General features: G+C 40.7%; 1 protein-coding gene across 1 annotated transcript in view; it reads right to left on the bottom strand.

Annotated features, from left to right (window-relative positions):
• Positions 1 to 17,938, bottom strand: part of GABRA4 (gamma-aminobutyric acid type A receptor alpha4 subunit) — a 66,420-nt gene extending 48,482 nt beyond the window's left edge. Inside the window, exons 1-3 of the mRNA XM_029932067.1 lie at positions 17,709 to 17,938; positions 17,191 to 17,309; positions 703 to 770 (exon numbers count right to left, since the gene is read on the bottom strand). Coding sequence (XP_029787927.1) covers positions 703 to 770; positions 17,191 to 17,309; positions 17,709 to 17,794 — 273 coding nt within the window. The 5' untranslated portion in view covers positions 17,795 to 17,938. The remainder of the gene's footprint in view (positions 1 to 702; positions 771 to 17,190; positions 17,310 to 17,708) is intronic.
• Between the last annotated feature and the right edge of the window lie 529 nt (positions 17,939 to 18,467).

Here is an 18,467-nt window from a genome sequence, read left to right as displayed (position 1 = left end):
TGCTTTAGACCAGGTAGCAAAATTAGTAAAAGTGTAACAAATCTCATTGTATAATTAATCATAAAATTGTAGGCATCTCTAAGACAAAGTGAAATATGTAATAAGCAATTTTATTTTCACAAAATTTATAAAATCAGCCTAGGAGCCCAGGGTCAAGGAAAAAAGGTAAAGTAGGTCCTCCGACCTTTAATCTACATATATTCAAGATGAGAGGATACAATTGAATGGAGGAATTCATCCTGACCGGTGTCTGGTGTTCTAACCTCTTTAAGCCTGAGAGCCAGGCAAGGAGAGAGGGATCTGGGCGGAGGCAGGTTGTAAGCAGTTGGGCCAACACGGGGTACGAAATGCAGTTAGGACTACAATATGATTTCATACAGAAACTAATTACACTCTTCAATTTTCACCACTTCAATAATTTTCCAAGGGAAAAAAATCACTACCTAAAGGTTGTGCCACAGAGACAAGTAATAGTAAGGTTATTTTTTTCTTTGTTGAGAATAACTCCAAACCAAAACATACTCAAATATGAGAGCTGAAATATAAATTCAATGTCTTATCCTTTTAAACTTTTAAATCTAATTAGGCGGTTCTTGGACTTTCTAGCTGTGTGCTATTAGCAACAAAATACATATTATTTGCCCTCTTCTGCATGTTTTCTTCAAACCGCAAAAAAGTACATTAAATTTCCCAAATACCTACCATTTCAACATCAGAAACAGGTCCAAAGCTGGTGACATATATGTCAGTTTTTACTTCTGTAACAGGACCTAGTAGGTATGAAGTAAATAGGAGTGAAAAAAAAGTACCAATTTTACAAGGCAAGGAGGATGTTAAAGAGTAAATACTGATATAATACATCATGTTTTTACTGGCATCTTAAATATTTAGTGAGATAATGCATCTCTACAAAAAAAATGTAGACAAAAGAACAACAGAACCAGAAATCAGTACTTATTTACAGGCAAAAAAAAAAAAATTACTTAGGGTAACATCGTTTCTTAAAAAACTACATCACCCCTAGGCACTCCTATGAAAGGTAGTGCAGGGAACAAAAACTCAGCTTTTGTAATTTTTTTATAGTCCATCATCTGATTGGCCCTTAGTAAAGAAGCAAGCTATTAAAAAACGGGAACTTAGCCACAAGAGGAGGAGAAAAAGCATAATGGTTGTCTTTGGAGAGCTGAGGATTCTGCTTAAATAACTTAAGCACAAAAATGATTCATGTCACCTTTAACAGTAGGCAGACCATCCACTGGTAACTGAGATCAAAGACAAACTCTCCTACAAGTTAGCCCTGTTCACCTCTTGCCACCTGCTAGCTGTTTGATCGTGGGCAGGCTACTGAACCTCTCAAAAGCAGCAATCACACAAGTCAAGCAAGACTACCAATAGGGATCAGATGAAATTGCTCCTAAGAGACCGTGAACACAGTGACTCTCTCCTAAGAGTACTTATTAAGCAGTAGTTTCTCTTGGCTTCTGATAATGGCCACTACTGAGATTCTTTCGTAGGTATAAATAAGATTGGTTCAGAAACAAACACACGGGTGTGTTTGGCAGAAGGGAAAGGTGGGAGCCTCATGACAATGGGGCTGACACAGATTTTAGAAAAAGGAAAATTGCTACAATCTGGGTTAGCGTGGTGCTTAAAATCAGGAATGGTGGAATTTAAATTTGGCTCCTTTTACGTACTCAATCTTAGACATGAATCCTAATAGGTACAGGTTTTAATGAGTATTAACTAAAATAATAAAGGTAAATGACTTGTCCCAGTCTCTAGAACATAATGCATTTAATAATGTTAGAGATTATGATATATATATGTATGTATATATATATATATCTTATTACTAATAAAAATAAAAAACTGTTGCCCTCTTGAATATCAGTTCCTTAAATGATGGTTTACACCATCATATGGCCAGAAGCTAGATACTCCATGCTGGAAAGAATAACATCTGCTATCAAGATGTACTATTTCCTTTGGACACTGGTTGGACAATTGGATTTATGCCAAAAAAAAAGAAAAAGAAAAGAAAAGAAAAAGACAAAGAGCAGTTGGAATAGCTTAATGCCCTAGGTCTAAAGTTATCCTCATATAAATTGATCAGAATATTTCTCCCTGTACGGGATGAAGACTGAGCCACAGAGGGGAAAAAATAGTTTGAGGGAGAATGAGAAATCCTTTCCTGAATAAGCATCTTAAGAAAAATAGGGGTACCTGAATGGCTCAGTTGGATGCACTTCTGACTCTTGACTTTGTCTCAGGTCATGATCTCACAGTTTGGTGAGTCTGGGCCCCACTTCCAGCTCTGTGCTAACAGCGCAGAGCCTGCTTGAGATTCTCCCTCTCTCTCTGCTCCTCCTCCACCCCCCCCATACTCTCTCTGCTTCTCTCAAAATAAATAAATAAATTTAGATTTGTTTAATGTTTGTTTATTGTTGAAAGAGAGAGACAGAGAACAAGTTGGGGAGGGCAGAGAGGGAGACACAGAATCCGAAGCAGGCTCTGATCTGTCAGCATAGAACCCAAAGCAGGGCTTGAACCCACAAACTATGAGATCATAACCTGAACTGAGGAAGAAATAAATAAATTAAAAAAAGAAAAATATACCCTTTGTAAATATAGTGAAAGAAAAGGTATAGATCAGATTTTTCATTTATAAATAATTTTAAATTTTATTTTAGAGACAGACAGCATGAACTGGGGAGAGAAGGAGAGAGAATCCCAAGCAGGCTCCATGTTCATGGTGAGCGTGACACGGGGCTCATTCCACAGCCATGGGATCATGACCTGAGCCAAAATCAAGAGTAGGACACTCAACTGACTGAGTCACCCAGGCGCCCCAATGAGTTTTCATTTAAAAAAAATAGTAACACGTTTGGAAAGCAGAGAAAACAAGAGTGAGAAGTTAGTGGAATTTTTATTTGAATGAGCAATTGTAAATAATAACAAAAACATGGTAGTAATAAACTCATTAAGGCAAAATGTTCCAGGAATAGATAGGCAATCCAAGAACCTGATAATGAGTGCTGAATTTTAGAAGATAGAACTTTCAACTCAAAGTGGTTCAAGAGTGGAATAAATCATTCTGCTAGTTTCTTAAGAACTGCTAAAGATGGGGCACCTGGGTGGCTCAGTCGGTTAAGCATCATGGTTTGTGGGTTCAAGCCCCTCATCAGGCTCTGTGCTGATAGCCCTGACCCGCCCCCTGCTCACATTCTCTCTGTCTCTTAAAAATAAATTTTAAAAAAATTAAAATTTTTTAAAAAAAGAACTGCTAAAGAATTAAAAGTATTATGTCACTGTATGTCAGAACAAAGGACATAAATTACTTAGAACAATTAAGGTTGCATATGTCCTGACAATGGAACTATTTCTTTGACAAGATTCTTGACAAATTAAAAGTTACTTCAAAGATCAGTTTAGGGCAGTGTTTTTCAAATTTGAACTGGATCAGAATCACATAGAAGGTTTGTCAGAGCACAGAATGCTGGGCCCAATCCTAGATTTGCTGGTTGACCTAAAATGGAACCTGGTAATTTGTATTTCTAACAAGTTCTTAGGTGATGCTGTTCACTTTATTCTAGCTTACAGACAATGCTCATCTGATTTCTAGAATGGTATTTACCAAACTATGTCCTGTAAAATATTAATACCATAAGTGTTCTATGTAAGTGAAGGAGCATAGGAGAGGAATTAGACCAATGATATTTTTACATACAAGTTTATTTTAAGGTACATGGGGTTATACTAATTCTTGTAGTTATAATGATCCCATGATAATATGGTATTTTACTTTTTTCATATTTTTTAATGTTTATTTTATTTTTGAGAGAAAGAGTGTGTGAATGGGGGAGGGGCAGAGAGAGAGGGAGACAGAATTCAAAGCAGAATCCAAGCTCTGAGCTGTCAGCACAGAGCCTGACACGGGGCTCAAACTCATGAAATGCAAGATCATGACTGGAACAGAAGTTGGACACTTAACTGACTGAGCCACCCAGGTGCCCCAATAATGGGTATTTTCAAATTCTTACATAATTCTTTCTTAATTGTTCTTGAAAACTGTTTGCCTTCAGAATTACAATCCTAGTATTATTGAGTTGGTTTGTGGCATTACTCAATATTTGCTTTATATGATCATATAGGTCTTTGAGACAAAGCAAGACTTTAAAAATATATTATTGGTAGAGAGATTTCATTTGGACACATTCAATAAACATCTATTGAGTGAGCACCTGCTGTGTGCTGAGTTCCATAGTAGGTCTTGGTGCTTCAGTAGGAAACAAGACATAAGAACTTCCTGCCTCAGGGAGTTAATATGCTATTAGAGAGTCTGAGTATAAATAATAAGGAAATAAATTATAAGGGAGAGTCTTGTCATTCACAAGAAATACACACAAGGCTGGCAATTGAGTAAGAGACTGGGAAAGCCTAGATTTTATAGCACTTTTCGAAGCAGTAACTTTTAAACTGAGACCTGGAGGGTAAGCATGAGGGTAACCATTGGTGAAACTGAAAGAACTGCACCCTAAGCATAAAGAACTTCAGGGAAGAAAGCCCAGAGGTAGAAGAGACCTTAGTGTGTTCAGGGATTAGAAAAGAGGGCAGTGAGACTGGGGCCAAGCAGGTAAAGAAGAAAATGATAAGAAATGAAAGCCATATAAACAGAATGAAAACCGGTCAGTGGACAGAGACCCTCTCCTGAGCTCATATTCTAAAGTGGCATCATTTAAGCAACACATTTATACTACACATTATGGCAGCAGTTGTTAAAACTACATGGAAAAAAACTGTTAGAAGTCCCAGTGACAGATGGGCAACACATAAAGAGGTTGTAATGGGCTGAATGCGCTTCCCAAATTCATATGATGAAGTCCTAACCCTTAGTACCTCAGAATGTGACTTGAATTGGAGTTAAGGTTCAAAGGAATTAGGTTAAAATGAGGTCACTAAGATGGGTTTTAATCCAATGTGACCGGTATCCTTTAAAGAGGGCGAGATTAGGACACAGAAACACACAGAAGAAAGACCATATGAATGAAGACAGAGAAGATAGCCATCCACAAACAAAGGAGAGGGAACTTCGAAGGCACCAACCCTCTGCTGACATCTTGAACTTGCTGCTGTTTAAGCCACCCCGTCTGTGGTATTTTGTTATGGCAGTCCAAACAAAATAATACAGAAGTACGAAAGAAACACTTTTACCCTGTTCTTCCCCAAAGTTTTCTCCCTCTGATATTCAGGACAGCTCTGCCGTAGGCTGTGAGGAAGTTTGATTTCTATCCCTTAATTATTGGAAGGCCATCAAGAGTTTGAAGTAAGGAAATTATATGATCTGAATTACATTTTTTTATAAAATCATCCTGGCAGTTGTACGGGCAATAAATTATAGGGAGGCCAGTGTAGAAGAAGGGTTATTACAAGAGGCTGCCGTATTAGCCCAGCTGAAAAAATGATGGTGGTCTACACTACGGGGATGGAGTGTGGACAAATCAGGGGCATGCTGGTGGGAAACTGCTCATAGCGAATGGGTTTTTTTCAAAGAGCAATAAATGGAGATATAGCAATTTGATTGATTGAAGGCCTACTACGTGCCGGGCAGGAGAGCCAGAATTATAACCCCCTTCTAGTGATCTCCAAAATATGTTCTGGCTTTACTATGCTAATGTATCATTAAATAATAAATCAGTAATTAATTGCATCTACCTACTACATAACATGCCATATCGAAATTTCCTAAATTTTGTTTGTGCCACATTTAAATTTTATTCATGCTTAGTTTCTGAACTGTGTTCTTGCAGCTCTTTCTATGCCTTTGTGTTTATTAGACCTTGTTTGAGTCTGTTTTTCTCCTCTTAACAGTAAACATGAAATCTTAATGCTCTATGAAGTTCCCAACTAGCATAGTGCATTGCACATACTGGGTGGTCAATAACTATGTGTTTGTTCTTAATATCACCCCACTAGTGATTAAAAAATTTCCAAAAAAGAAAAATTACTTGGATGCATGCGTTACACCAGCTAAGCTAAAAATATTTCCTGATTAAAGCCAAAACTGTGTCTTATTTATATTTGTATCCTTTCCCAGAACTAATCTCCGGCCTTACATGTAATAGGTTTCCAATAAATCAGTTTTCTGTGAATAATGGTCGCTATGTAATTAAGAGCAATTCTAAGAGACGCTTCCTCTAACATTACTGTTTAAGATGTTCAAATCAACCTTACTAAGAGCATAATTACATAGAAACCAGATACTTTTGAGCTTGGAAGGCCTTCTCATAATGTTATATGCATTCGTGTAACATCAAAGACATACTTTATTTTAAAAATTCGACTTCTTTGGCAATAAGGAAGTGATTTTTAATCCCCAAAATGTATTTGCATTTTGTAAGGCCAACAAAGTGATCTTCAATAATCTTTGAAAGAAAGAACCAGGATTACTAAGATCAAATCCAAAGGAATATTCCCCTCTTATTAATGAATCTAACTTGGGTGCAAAGTAGGAAGACAATTAATAATATATCAGATAATTTTCCACTAATTAACTTTACTTGAGCTATATAGACCAGGTCAAAGGATGTAACAGTTTAATTTCTTCTCCAATAAGAATGTCCAATTTGCTGTCACACCAGGACAGAGACCTAACGTGCTTTGCTAATTATAGAAATAGTTAACCCTTGTTCACATTTTGTCCGAAGCTATGCATTTGAGGATGTATTTCTGGTTTTTCAGCCACTTAAATTCATGCATCCAGCTACATCTTACAAAACACTGCTGATGCATTTCCAAAAATCAAGAGATTTAACATAGGAGGTACAAAAACAACAAGGAATTTTGAGTGATATATTTAAAGAAATCTATAATTTAGTTTGCCATCCAAAAACACAGAAATGCTAGCCTTTCTGCCTGGTAAACCAAGAAAAGATATCCACTGATATTACACAGAAAACAGAAAGCTATAGAGTTTTACTTAGATGACATTAAAGATTAGTGCTTCCTAAGTCTTATGATCCTTCTATCAATCCAGGTCACCTTTTTAAATAATTAAAGTAAGTAAAGAAATAAGAAGAGCTTTAAAAAAAAACAATGAAATGAAAATGCAATTCACAGAAGGAAAATTCGTGTAGGCAATAAAGTTTTGAAAAGAAGTTCAGCCATATTAGAAATCAGAAAATTCTAATTATTTCAAAATCAAAAACCATTTCAAGTATGGTTGAAGGGTTTGTGGATCCTGAATCTCATATTCATTGTAAATGAGAGTTTGAATTTGTAAAACTGCCACAGAAAACAGTTTGGCATTATCTCATCAAGTTGAACTCCCACTTACACTAAGATCCAGAAAAATCCGTTCCTGGATGTATATGCAAAAGAAACTTTTGCACATTTACAGCAGGAAATTTGGGCCAGAATATTCACAGCAACACAATCTTGGAAACAAGCAAAATGCCTACTGCCAGCAGAGAAGATGAATAAACTAGTTCCTATGAAGTGGGAATATCACACAGCAGTCAAATGAATGATCTATAGCAATATGCAACAGTAAGAATGAACCTCACCATACACAATTAAGTGAGAAAACAAACCACCGAAAGCTAATATATAGCATGTTCAAAGCTAATATATTTTTTATTTTATTTTTTATTTTTTTAATGTTTTATTTATTTTTGATACAGAGAGACAGAGCATGAGAGGGGGAGGGGCAGAGAGAGAGGGAGACACAGAATCCGAAGCAGGCTCCAGGCTCTGAGCTGTCAGCACAGAGCCCAACGAAGGGCTCAAACCCACGAATGTGAGATCATGACCTGAGCCGAAGTTGGAGGCTTAAAACCAACCGAGCCACCTGGGTGCCCCAAAGCCAATACATTTTTTAAATTTAAAATTAAAAAAAAACTGAGCTAAAAGGATATTCAAAGAAAACCTATGAGATAATTTAAAAAGGACTCAGAATGGTGGTTACTTCAGGTGGGGCAGACAGGAAGAGAAGATAAAGGAGACTGCATTGCAGAATGAAAGCTGTCAAGGTTGTAGCGTTTAATGATTGAACTGGTATGTTGACTATATTACAGTGAATGAATGAACAGACAGCTGGGGAGTTAAAAAGAAGACTATGTGTGGACCGATAATGGGTGATACTTGGTAAACCAAGTATTTTTAGTCTAGAATCCAATTCCGTGCACAAGAGGCTTTTAAAAATAAATACAATAAAAAGGCCTAGGCAGTAATATAATGCGACTTGACATATTTTTTCACCTCAAAGAAAACTAACAACCAAGTGAAATATTATCTAAATATCCATAAAGTTACCAATAGCCTATATCTAGAGTTTACAGTGCCTATTTTGGGAAACACCAAAGGCATGTTACATATCCTTACCCTAAAGAAAATGCAGATACATGATAGATAGCAGTAGTACATCTTTTTTGCTAAACTGAGAGAAGAATAAAGTACATTTGTGTTCTGGGTTCTATAGTCTCTTGTCTTTCTCTCAAGTTATTCCTTCCCTCCATTGTAATATTAAAGTATCTCTCTCCTACTAGATGATTCCAGTGGCACACAAATGTATTCTGATATTTCTCATCTTAAAAGAAGGCAATTTTCCCTCTTTCTCTTGCTTTTCGCATTATGAACTTCTGGGGGAAAATCCATACACATTGCCTCTCATTCTTCCTTTTCTATTCACGCTATCATCTCTTGTAACTTGGTTTTCATGCCCAGGATCCACTAAAATCCCTTTTGTCAACATCATCCATATCTATGACACAGTTCCCACAGGTTTGAAAAAATAATTTAATTCCTCCCACTCTTAAAGAGGCTGTCTTAGGGTGCCTGGTGGCTCAGTCGGCTCAGCATCCGACTTAGGCTCAGGTCATGATTTCACAGCTTGTGAGTTTGAGCCCTGTGTCAGGCTCTGTGCTGACAGCTAGGGGCCTGGAGCCTGCTTCAGATTCTGTGTCTGCCTCTTTCTACCTTCCCCCACTTGCACTCTGTCTCTCTCAAAAATACACAAACATTAAAAAATTAAAAATAAATAAAAAGGCTCTCTTGATCCTACCTCTCCTTCCATTTACCACCCCATTTCTCCACTCCCCCGTACAATGATTTAATACAAATGTCCAGAGATTCCTCCCGTTCTCAAAATGTCTCTCTATCAGACCTTCACACCCATCACCAAAGCTGCCCCTGTCAAAATCACTGAAGATATAGATAGTGCTAAATGTACTGATTAATTTTATGTTCTTCTCTTTCTTAATCTGTCAGGAGCATTAAGAAGTAAATGATCAGTCCCACTGCTGGGAGTCTCAACCGGCCTTGCTGGATGACACGGTCACAGTAAGGAAATGATAGACGTAGCACGGCTCCTTCCACAGGGGCAGAAGCTAGCATCCCCCCTCCTCTTTTTTTATTATTTTTAAAAATGCTTTACTATTCATTTATTTTGGGAGAGAGAGAGAGACAGAGTGTGAGTGGGGCAGAGAGAGAGGGAGACATAGAATCCGAAGCAGGCTCCAGGCTCTGAGCTGTCAGCACAGAACCTGACACAGGGCTCGAACCCATGAACTGTGAAATCATGACCTGAGCTGAAGTCGGTCATCTAACTGACTGAGCCACCGAAGTGCTCTCCTTTTTTTTTTTTTTAAATTTTTAATGTTTATTTTTAAGAGGAAGAAAGAGAGAGAGACAAAGAGAGACGGAGAGAGACAGAGACAGAGAAAGGGAGTGCTCTTCTTTTTTTTTAAGTTTATTTATTTTGAGAGAAGAGACAGAGAGAGGGAGGGGCAGAGAAAGGGGGAGAAACAGAATCTCAAGCAGAGTCCTCACCGTCAACAAAGACAGCTGGAACTCATGAACTGTGAGATCATGACCTGAGCAGAAACCAAGAGTCTGAGGTTTAACCAACTGAGCCACCAGGCACCTCTCACCTCCTATTCTAAACAAATATCTATATGTATATCCATCTATATATTTACATATGTTTTTAATTTAAGGTCCCTTGTACATACTCCGAGATTTCCCTCCTACCTCAAAGGACACTCCTCAGTCTTGCCGAGACAGAGGTTACTCTTCTCCTCTCCCACCCCTTAACACTGGAGCCTTCACAGTTCTATAATTGCACCTCTTCTCTATTATCCTTAGTCTCTTGATGATCCCTTTAGTCTTATGGCTTTAAATAGCATATATATTGACATACCTATTGTCCCTGCTTTTCAGACTTACCTCTTCTTAATGTCCCATAGGCATCTCAAATTTAATAAATCCACATACAAATCATTCATCCACACCACTAATCTGCTTCTGCCACAGTGTTGGCAACTATTTCTCCAGGTGTTCACGTCAAAAACTTTGGAGTCAGACTCGACCCCTTCCTTTTCCGCACACCCCCCATTTCTAGCTGTCATCAGTGGACCAGAGCTTTGAAATATAGCCAGAAGCCCATCATTTCTTCCAATTTTACAAGCTTCATTGCCACCACCTTGGTCAAAATGCCCATCCTCTCTCGCCTAGTTAACTGCGAAAACCTCTCTGCCTTTGCCCTGACCCTGAGTGCCTGTGTCAGTGTAAAAACCAAGGCGGGCTTTTGAAAATTAGGCAGTTCAGGTTCTGCCCATGTTGGAATCTCTCTAATCACTTTTGATATGACTCACAGTAAAAGCAAAGTCCTTACCAGCTTGCAAAGCTTTACACACCTCATCTTTGTATCATACCAACCCCTTCTTGTTAAACTTTACTGCAGTGACACTGATTTCCATGCTTAGCACTTTGGCACACAGAGTTTCTTCTAACCCAAATATGGCTTACGTTTTTACCTATGCTTAGGATCATTGTTCAAATATCACCCTCTTAGGCACTGGGGTGGCTCAGTCGGTTATGTGCCTGACTCTTGGTTTTGGCTCAGGTCATGATCTCATGGCTCCTGGGTTTGAGCCCCACATCAGACTCTACACTGACAGCATGGAACCTGCTTGGGATTCTCTCTCTGGCCTTCTTCTTCTGCTCTCTCTCTCCCTCTCTCTCAGTCTCTCTCAACATAAATAAATAAACTTAAAAGAAACAAATATCACCTTCTCAATGAAGTCTTCCCTATTAATTTAGTTAAAGCTGCAATTCCTCCCTGCTTTATATTACTCCATAGCAGTTATCGACTTCTGACACTCTAAATTTTATTTATTTCTGTTGCTCATTTCCTGTCTCTCACTAAAGTCTCAACTCATGAAGGTAGGGAACTGCATGTCTTTTGTTCACGAATGCACTCCCAGTGCCATCCTAGAACGGTTCCTGGCACATACTATATGATCTGTAAGTAGCTGATGAAAAGTGAATGAAATAAAATATCCCCATGTGGCCAGCCTTATCTTACTTACATCTTAGAAGATTTTGAGAAAGGCTTCTCATCCCTCCTTCCTAAGACATTCCATTCTCTTCACTTCTCAAAATTAAACTCTCCTAGTGCCCACCTACATAGCACAGTCTACTCTTTTACATCCTCCCCTGGCAATTCTATGCTTTCTGCCCGTCCTCAATTGTTAATGTTCCTTAAGGTTTGGCTCTGGGCTCTTTGCACCTTCATACTCTGCTCTAGGCATCCGTTCTCACAGTGCCCTATGCTGGTGACTCTTGTATATCTCCAAACAAAATTCTTGTCTGATAGCCAAACAAGTACAACCACCAGGACTCCAGATATGTATCCTAAACTTAACATATCCACACATGATTTCTTCATTTCCCCCCCATCCCTCTTCTTACTCGCCACCTCCCTAATTTAAATAACACTATCCTCTGCCCATTTTCTCAAAATAAAAATTCAGGGATCTTTTTTTTTTTAACTTCTCCCTTTCCTTTACCACCCATATGAAATCCAGCACAGTTATCAGTTAAATTATACCTCCAAAATATATCTTCATTGTTTCCACTTAAATCCATTTTATGACATCTACCACCTCATTCCATGCCACCACTAGCTTAAGAAACCCTCCCACCCACCCACCCCTGCCACAAAAAACAAACAAACAAACACCTTCTTCATTGGTCTCTTTGCTTCCAACATTGCCCAACCTCTGTATCTTTCTTTTTATTATGAAACGGCCAGAGAGATCATGTTGCAAAGTCACACCAAGACATTCTCTCCAACTAAAAAACTCCAATGGCTTCCAGGTTCACTGAAAAAAGAATCTGAGCTCTTCTATAAAAGGCCTTGCATGATCTGGCCTTTGCTCGCCAGCACAAGCTAGTTCTGAGAGAATCTTCCTCTTGCTTTCTTACCACCTTCACAAGACTCCCTTTACTGGACTTCCTTCATAGCCTGAATCACACTAAATTATCTACCTTAGTATGCTTACACTTGCCTTTTTTTTCTATCTTTGAACAACTTTTGCTTATCTTTTCCATTTCTGTCACCTTGAGGTCTCAGCTTAAGACACTTTCTTGACCACTGCATCTGAAATAGACCTCCTTATCCAATGTATTCTCTATCTTAGCATGCTATTGGATTGTCCCATAGTGAGATCTTTAATTATTTTGTTGTTTCTTTGTTAGTTTTATCTCTCTGCACTGCTTAGCTATATAGCTCACAAAGACCTGTGTTTGATTCAGAATAATATCTTTACAAGCTCACATTGTTCCTGATACATACTGGTGTCAATATGTATTGGTTCAACAAATGAATGCGTAAGTGAGTGCGGCAAATCAAAAGAGAATGAAGCTTTATTTTTCTGTCACCCTGTGGATTTAAGTGTTCTTTTTGTCTATATACTTTCAAAAATATATTCTCTGTAGACTCAGTTAATAAAGCTAGCACAGGGTTAGTGCATTAACTTAAATTTTAGGTTATAGGATATAGATCATTTGAAAACATTGCAAGAATATTTTTATTTCTGTGGTAAGGATGTTCCAAATATACCAGAGTGTATATACTTCTCCATATTTGCTTTTCCATTTTAAAATGCTATTAAAGCTTTAGAATAAAAGTTCTCATTTCATCCTTTGGGGGAAATATAGTTTTGTGTATTTTAATAACCTAATTAGAAACTAGACAATATGTTAATGAAAATTCCACTCTTGGTAAACAGAGGATGTTTTTAAAAAACCTAGGAAGTGGATGTCGCAATAGTGTATATATAAGCAGCCTGTCTCGGAGTAGTTTTAGGATTCTTGAGAAATTCATTGGAACTTTTCTCAGACTCCCTCTAACATAGGGATGAGCCCACCCTGATTATCTCTGCTAATCTTATTAAGCCTTATATGCAAGAAGGTTTGGGGGCACCCAGGAGGCTCAGTAGGTTAAGTGTCAGATCCTTGATTTCAGCTGAGGTCATGATCTCAGGTGAGTTCGAGCCCTGTGTCCGGCTCTACTTTGACAGTGAGGAGCCTGTTTGGGATTCTCTACCTCCCTCTCTCTCCACCCCTCCCTGACTTACATATTCTCTCTCTCTCTCTCTCTCAAAATAAATAAATAAATAAACTAAAAAATAAAGGATTCCAAACTTTAGAGGACTCCAGTAACGGTGGAGTTCTACTGTGTTGGTGAGCAACCTTGCAAAACTGACCTGTTTCTTCCCATTTCAGAGAGGTTGTGGAAGAATTGACTAAGGCAATTGTCTTTAGTTGAAGTATTTATTATTCCAGACTATGTGCCTCAAAAGATTGAAATGGCGTAATCCTTCAGTAAAATAGAAGTGGGTAAGGGCTGACTTCCTGCTATCTCCTGGTGGTTAGTACCTCAGCTAGGCGTTTTAAGACCCCATATGACAGTGTGGAAAGTGGCTAAGAGCACAGGGACTGATTTTCTAGCTCCTCTGTGGAGAGCTTCACTTGTGTGCCACTCCTTTATTTATTTATTTATTTATTTTTGATACAGAGAGAGACAAGAGCATGAGAAGGGGAGGGGCAGAGAGAGAAGGAGACAGAACCGGAAGCAGGCTCCAGGCTCTGAGCTGTCAGAACAGAGCCCAATGCAGGGCTTGAACCCACGAACGTGAGATCTGACCCAAGCCAAAGTCAGAGGCTTAACCGACTGAGCCACCCAGGTGCCCCTTGTGTGCCACTCCTAAGCAGGTGCAAGCTACTTCAGGATGACAGCAGACTGATTTGTCAGAGGCCAAAGGACTGTCCCCCTTCACAAGTCCCAATCTGGCTTCTCCTCGCGCCATGCCTCCTTCCTTCTCTTCTCACCTTTTCCCCTTTTCTTCTCCAATGGGAGAACGTAGGGGACAAGGGAGAGGACACCCTGGAGGGATGAAAAGAAGAGAACCATTTCAGTTCTTTTTACTTCCCTGTAGCAAGCTGTGCCGCTGAGTTAAAAATATGTAATTTAGTTTCCAAATCTATTCCAACCCCTGCCGGCCTACTGAGCAATCACAAACCATCCAATTTCAATTCAAATCTTTGCTTTTAGCTTTATTTTAAATGGAACACAGCTAAGTTGTATAAACAGATACAAAGTAAATGCTCTACAAAGAGCAGAAGTAGGATTAAAGGAACCAGGAAGTAAATCTGTATTTATAGCACACTGGTCAAAATCCGAATTGTTTTCATTTTATTTTTAAAATGCCAAACTTGCCACAAAGTACTGAAATGTCAAAGAAGGGACCCAACTTGCAGCACGTCCAAGAGTCTGCACTAAGTTTGAGTTTTCTTATTATTTTCAGTGATGCTCGTTTATAACATCCTGTAAACGCAGTACACAGTTCCTGCAGCAAAGAATTACTTTCCCTCTGTCATACGTGGAATGCTGTGTATTTACAGAAATGGCCCATTTCTAAGAGATGAATCATATTTACCACAAATATTTATGGGTATAGCCAAAAACTTGTGTGAGATAGTAAATTTTTAATGATTAATCAACTGCTAACCCTTGAAGTAACGTGAATTCCACCTCTTCCTATAAAGCTATGAAAGTGTCTCCGGGTGGGTAATGCAGGTCACCTGGCAGTGACAAGTAAGATGACTAATAACGCCCTTGAGACATTTCAGCAATATCACAGCTGGCCAAGATCCAGGATGGCTCACACAGACTGATTTCATCCATTTTATTGTCTATATAATATTATGGGAGAAGGTAGCTAGTTAAAAAGGATCCATCCACAATGGATACCTTCTTTTTGAGTAATACTTGCATTATAACCAACTGGGGAGATGCCATTTCAACTTTTGCCATTTAATAATATAACCATATCGTCTCACTTACAACTTTTCACTTTAATTTATGTGCAGGTACATCAATTCTCCAATAAATATTTAAACTCATGGGATGTGGTATTTCTGTTATTTTTTTCCTTACTTAAAACGTCATGTTTAAGACCTTTATGGGCAGATAAATCCTCTTTTATTGATATAATGTAGTCTTCAATGGTATCACATCATCTGGAATATTGTCTACAAATTTGGGGGGGATATAAAGTGATCATTTCCCCCTCGCTTGTGAAAGAAAGATCGCGCACTGACAAATGATTCACTTCTGTAAGGAAGCCTCTTTTCAAATCTGCATGAAGGCAAACGCAGTGCCTAGCAGCCTACTGCTGAGGCGGTGTGAGCACCAGGAGAAGCTTTCATCTTTCTCACCCGTATTTGTCACTGTCGGTATGCCAAAAACTCACTTAATACCCTCAATGGCCCCCTATCGCCTTCTCAGTAAAATCCAGAAAAAAAAGTTTGGGATCAGAAAGCCTGATTCTAGCCAACCATTAATATGCTATGGGTCCTTGTATAAATCACTTTCCATTTCTAATCTTCAGTGTCCTCATTTGTTAAATGAGGAGAACCGGCCTCGTCAGACTCCAAAGAATTATCCAGCTCCGCTCTATCCAATTCTGTTTTACTTCTGATAATTCTTTCAAACCTGAGACAGGGTCTAATTCTGTCTTCCTCCCCAGGAATGTCCTGCTCCCGCTTACAGTGTCCGTTCTCTCATCGTCTTATCTCCCATGCATTCTCAGGAGGAAGCCCGAAGGCCTCTGTGCTGCTAATTCCGCCTGACGCTCGCCACACAGCATCTGACATCATCTTGGTCTTCATGGGTTTGTCTCATAAATACACAACCTGACCTCGGTTCACATCCGGCCCATGCCACTTACTAACTGAGAACTTGAACTGGCCACTTAACTTCCCAAGCCTAAATTTCTTCATCTATAAAATGGGGATAGTAATAGCTTACTCTCGGTAATGCCTATAAAATGCCTGGTGTATATGCCACTTCAAATAAAGACAATATTAGTGGTTATTATTCCTGCTGCTGCTGCTCCTCCTCCTCCTCCTGCTTGAGGCTCTTTTAAGACAGAGTCTATATCTTGATCAACTCATTTCCCAGTAGATAACTAGCTCAGGGTAGCTGGAAAAAAGAGGGGCTTGGTGGTCAGGTCCACAGCTGACACAAGGGGTGAAGTCATGTGTTCTCCCTGATATGGACCCAGTGGGCGTTTGAGGTGAAGAATCATATCTTCAGATTCTGTGGACACAGGGCCTCCCACAACGCTTGCCACATAAATTCTCATTATATAAGTAAATGGAATATGATGATGAAAAAGAGCAACAGTGGGGTTAATGGATGTGCCCCTGTTTGAGCTATTATAAATACTTAAGGAAGAAATAAAGCTGAAACACCTCTGACTCCAAAGTCTTGGGAGAGAAGTAAATGACATCTCCCCAAATACAGTAAAAAGTCATCCCACTGTGGAAGAGAACAGGAAAGGACTGGGTTCTCTAGCAGAGCAGGCAGCTTTGTGCCCCAGATTCATGTCCTAGGTAGAACACGGTGGCGAGGTTTTGGCAGAGGAACAGATACCACGTGGGAGGACAAGGGACTTGGGATCAGTTGCTCAAGTGCAACCCGCTCTGAGCAAAGTGGCCAGGTGCAAGGGAAGTCCATTCTCAGGGCGCAGCGCAGCTGGGCAGCCGAGCCCCAAGTTCCCATTTTTGACTCTTTCCCTCCAACCTCCCCCACCCAGCAGTCAGGGCCCGGAAGGTAATTAGTGTGGGGGAGAGGCAGAGCTTCTGAGTCGGCAGGGAGATGGGAAAGTAAGGGTGGAGGCGGTCTTTCTTGTCAGAGGTCTCATCAAGGTGGGGGGGCGGGGAGAAGGAGATTTTCCATTTTTGCACTCGAGGCATACCTAATGATATTCCCATAGACAGACAGACAGGCAGACCGAGAGAGGGACAGACAGGACACAGTTGAGCGTTTTAAATCTTTCATACCCCCAAATCCAGGACGCAGCCTGTTGTCATAACCATCGAGTAAGCTGTCCAGGATGCGGGTAAAATTTTCTGGGCATAATTTCTCCTCCTTTTGGTTTTGTCCTGGGGATTCGTTTAAACTGCAAATGCAAAAATAAATAAATAAATAATAAATAATAAAAAACGACGGAAGGGGTTGTTTTAAGAATCCATCACAGAACAGGTGGAAACAGGTTTATCTTCTAGGGAAAGAGACTCTTGCCCCAGGCTACAAGAGGCAGGTCTGAAGGATGGGGGACAGAAAAATGGTCAGGAAAGGCTCCCCCTGCGCACACGCACCCCCAAACCCACACTCTTATTGCACCCGGCTCCCCCGCGGTTCTGCGCGTCTACGCGGTCACAGAAAAGCCCAGCTTCGGTCCCTGACCTTACAGCGGAGACAGGAGGGTCTGGCTTGCCGTGGGAGGGGCGGCGGCGGGCGGGGGGCCGGGAGCTGGCCACTTCTCCACCCTTGCCCCTGGGGACCCCGGAGAACTCACCAAGCCGCCAGGCACAGGAAGTGCAGGAGGGCGAAACTGACCCGGGAGGACGTGGCGATCGCGGGCACCTTCTTGGCAGAAACCATCTTTGCAACATGCCATACTTTAAGCCTGTTCACGTTTCCAGGCTCTCAAGATGCCCTGAGCAGGGTGCGAGGCGAGGGCAGGGGCTCTCGGCGGCGTGCGCACACTCGCGCTCACACTCGCCCGCGCTCACACTCGCCCGCGCTCAGCCAGCCCGAGCCGCGGTGGGCGCGTGTGTGCACGCGGGCCAGGGGGAGGCGGAACCTGCCTTTCCTCGCCCCCTCCTTTTCTCGCTGAGCTCCCAATGTGTATGGAGAGCTATGTATACCGCTCAACACCCTTTCGTGCCCGCACCGTGCAGCCTCCGAGGTTACCATCCGCGCGCTCGCACGCGAAGGCTGGGCAAGTTCTTTCCAGCCTTGAACTCTGGATTTCCGCCCCTCCTCGCGTCCGCCACCCCAGCCCTAAATGAGTCCTGCCCACCGCAATGCCTAGCCTCCACTCCTCCCTCCTGCACCCGCCTTCCTTCCTGCTGGGATTGGGATTTCACCAGTGAAGCTCCTCTCTCAGGCTGTTTGAGGACCTGTTTTGTACCCATTTTCAAGGCTGGAGGGGAAGGAGCGGGGTGACTGGGATGGCTGGGCATGGGGATAGGAGACTGGTGAGGACGAGGGGTCAAGTACGGACGGAAACAAACTTTGGAACTCTCCCTTTCAGGCGCTGGGGCGGGGTGAG

Source organism: Suricata suricatta, chromosome 1 (assembly GCF_006229205.1).
Source record: "Suricata suricatta isolate VVHF042 chromosome 1, meerkat_22Aug2017_6uvM2_HiC, whole genome shotgun sequence".
NCBI lineage: Eukaryota > Metazoa > Chordata > Mammalia > Carnivora > Herpestidae > Suricata > Suricata suricatta.
This window is presented reverse-complemented; position numbering and strand designations above follow the sequence as displayed.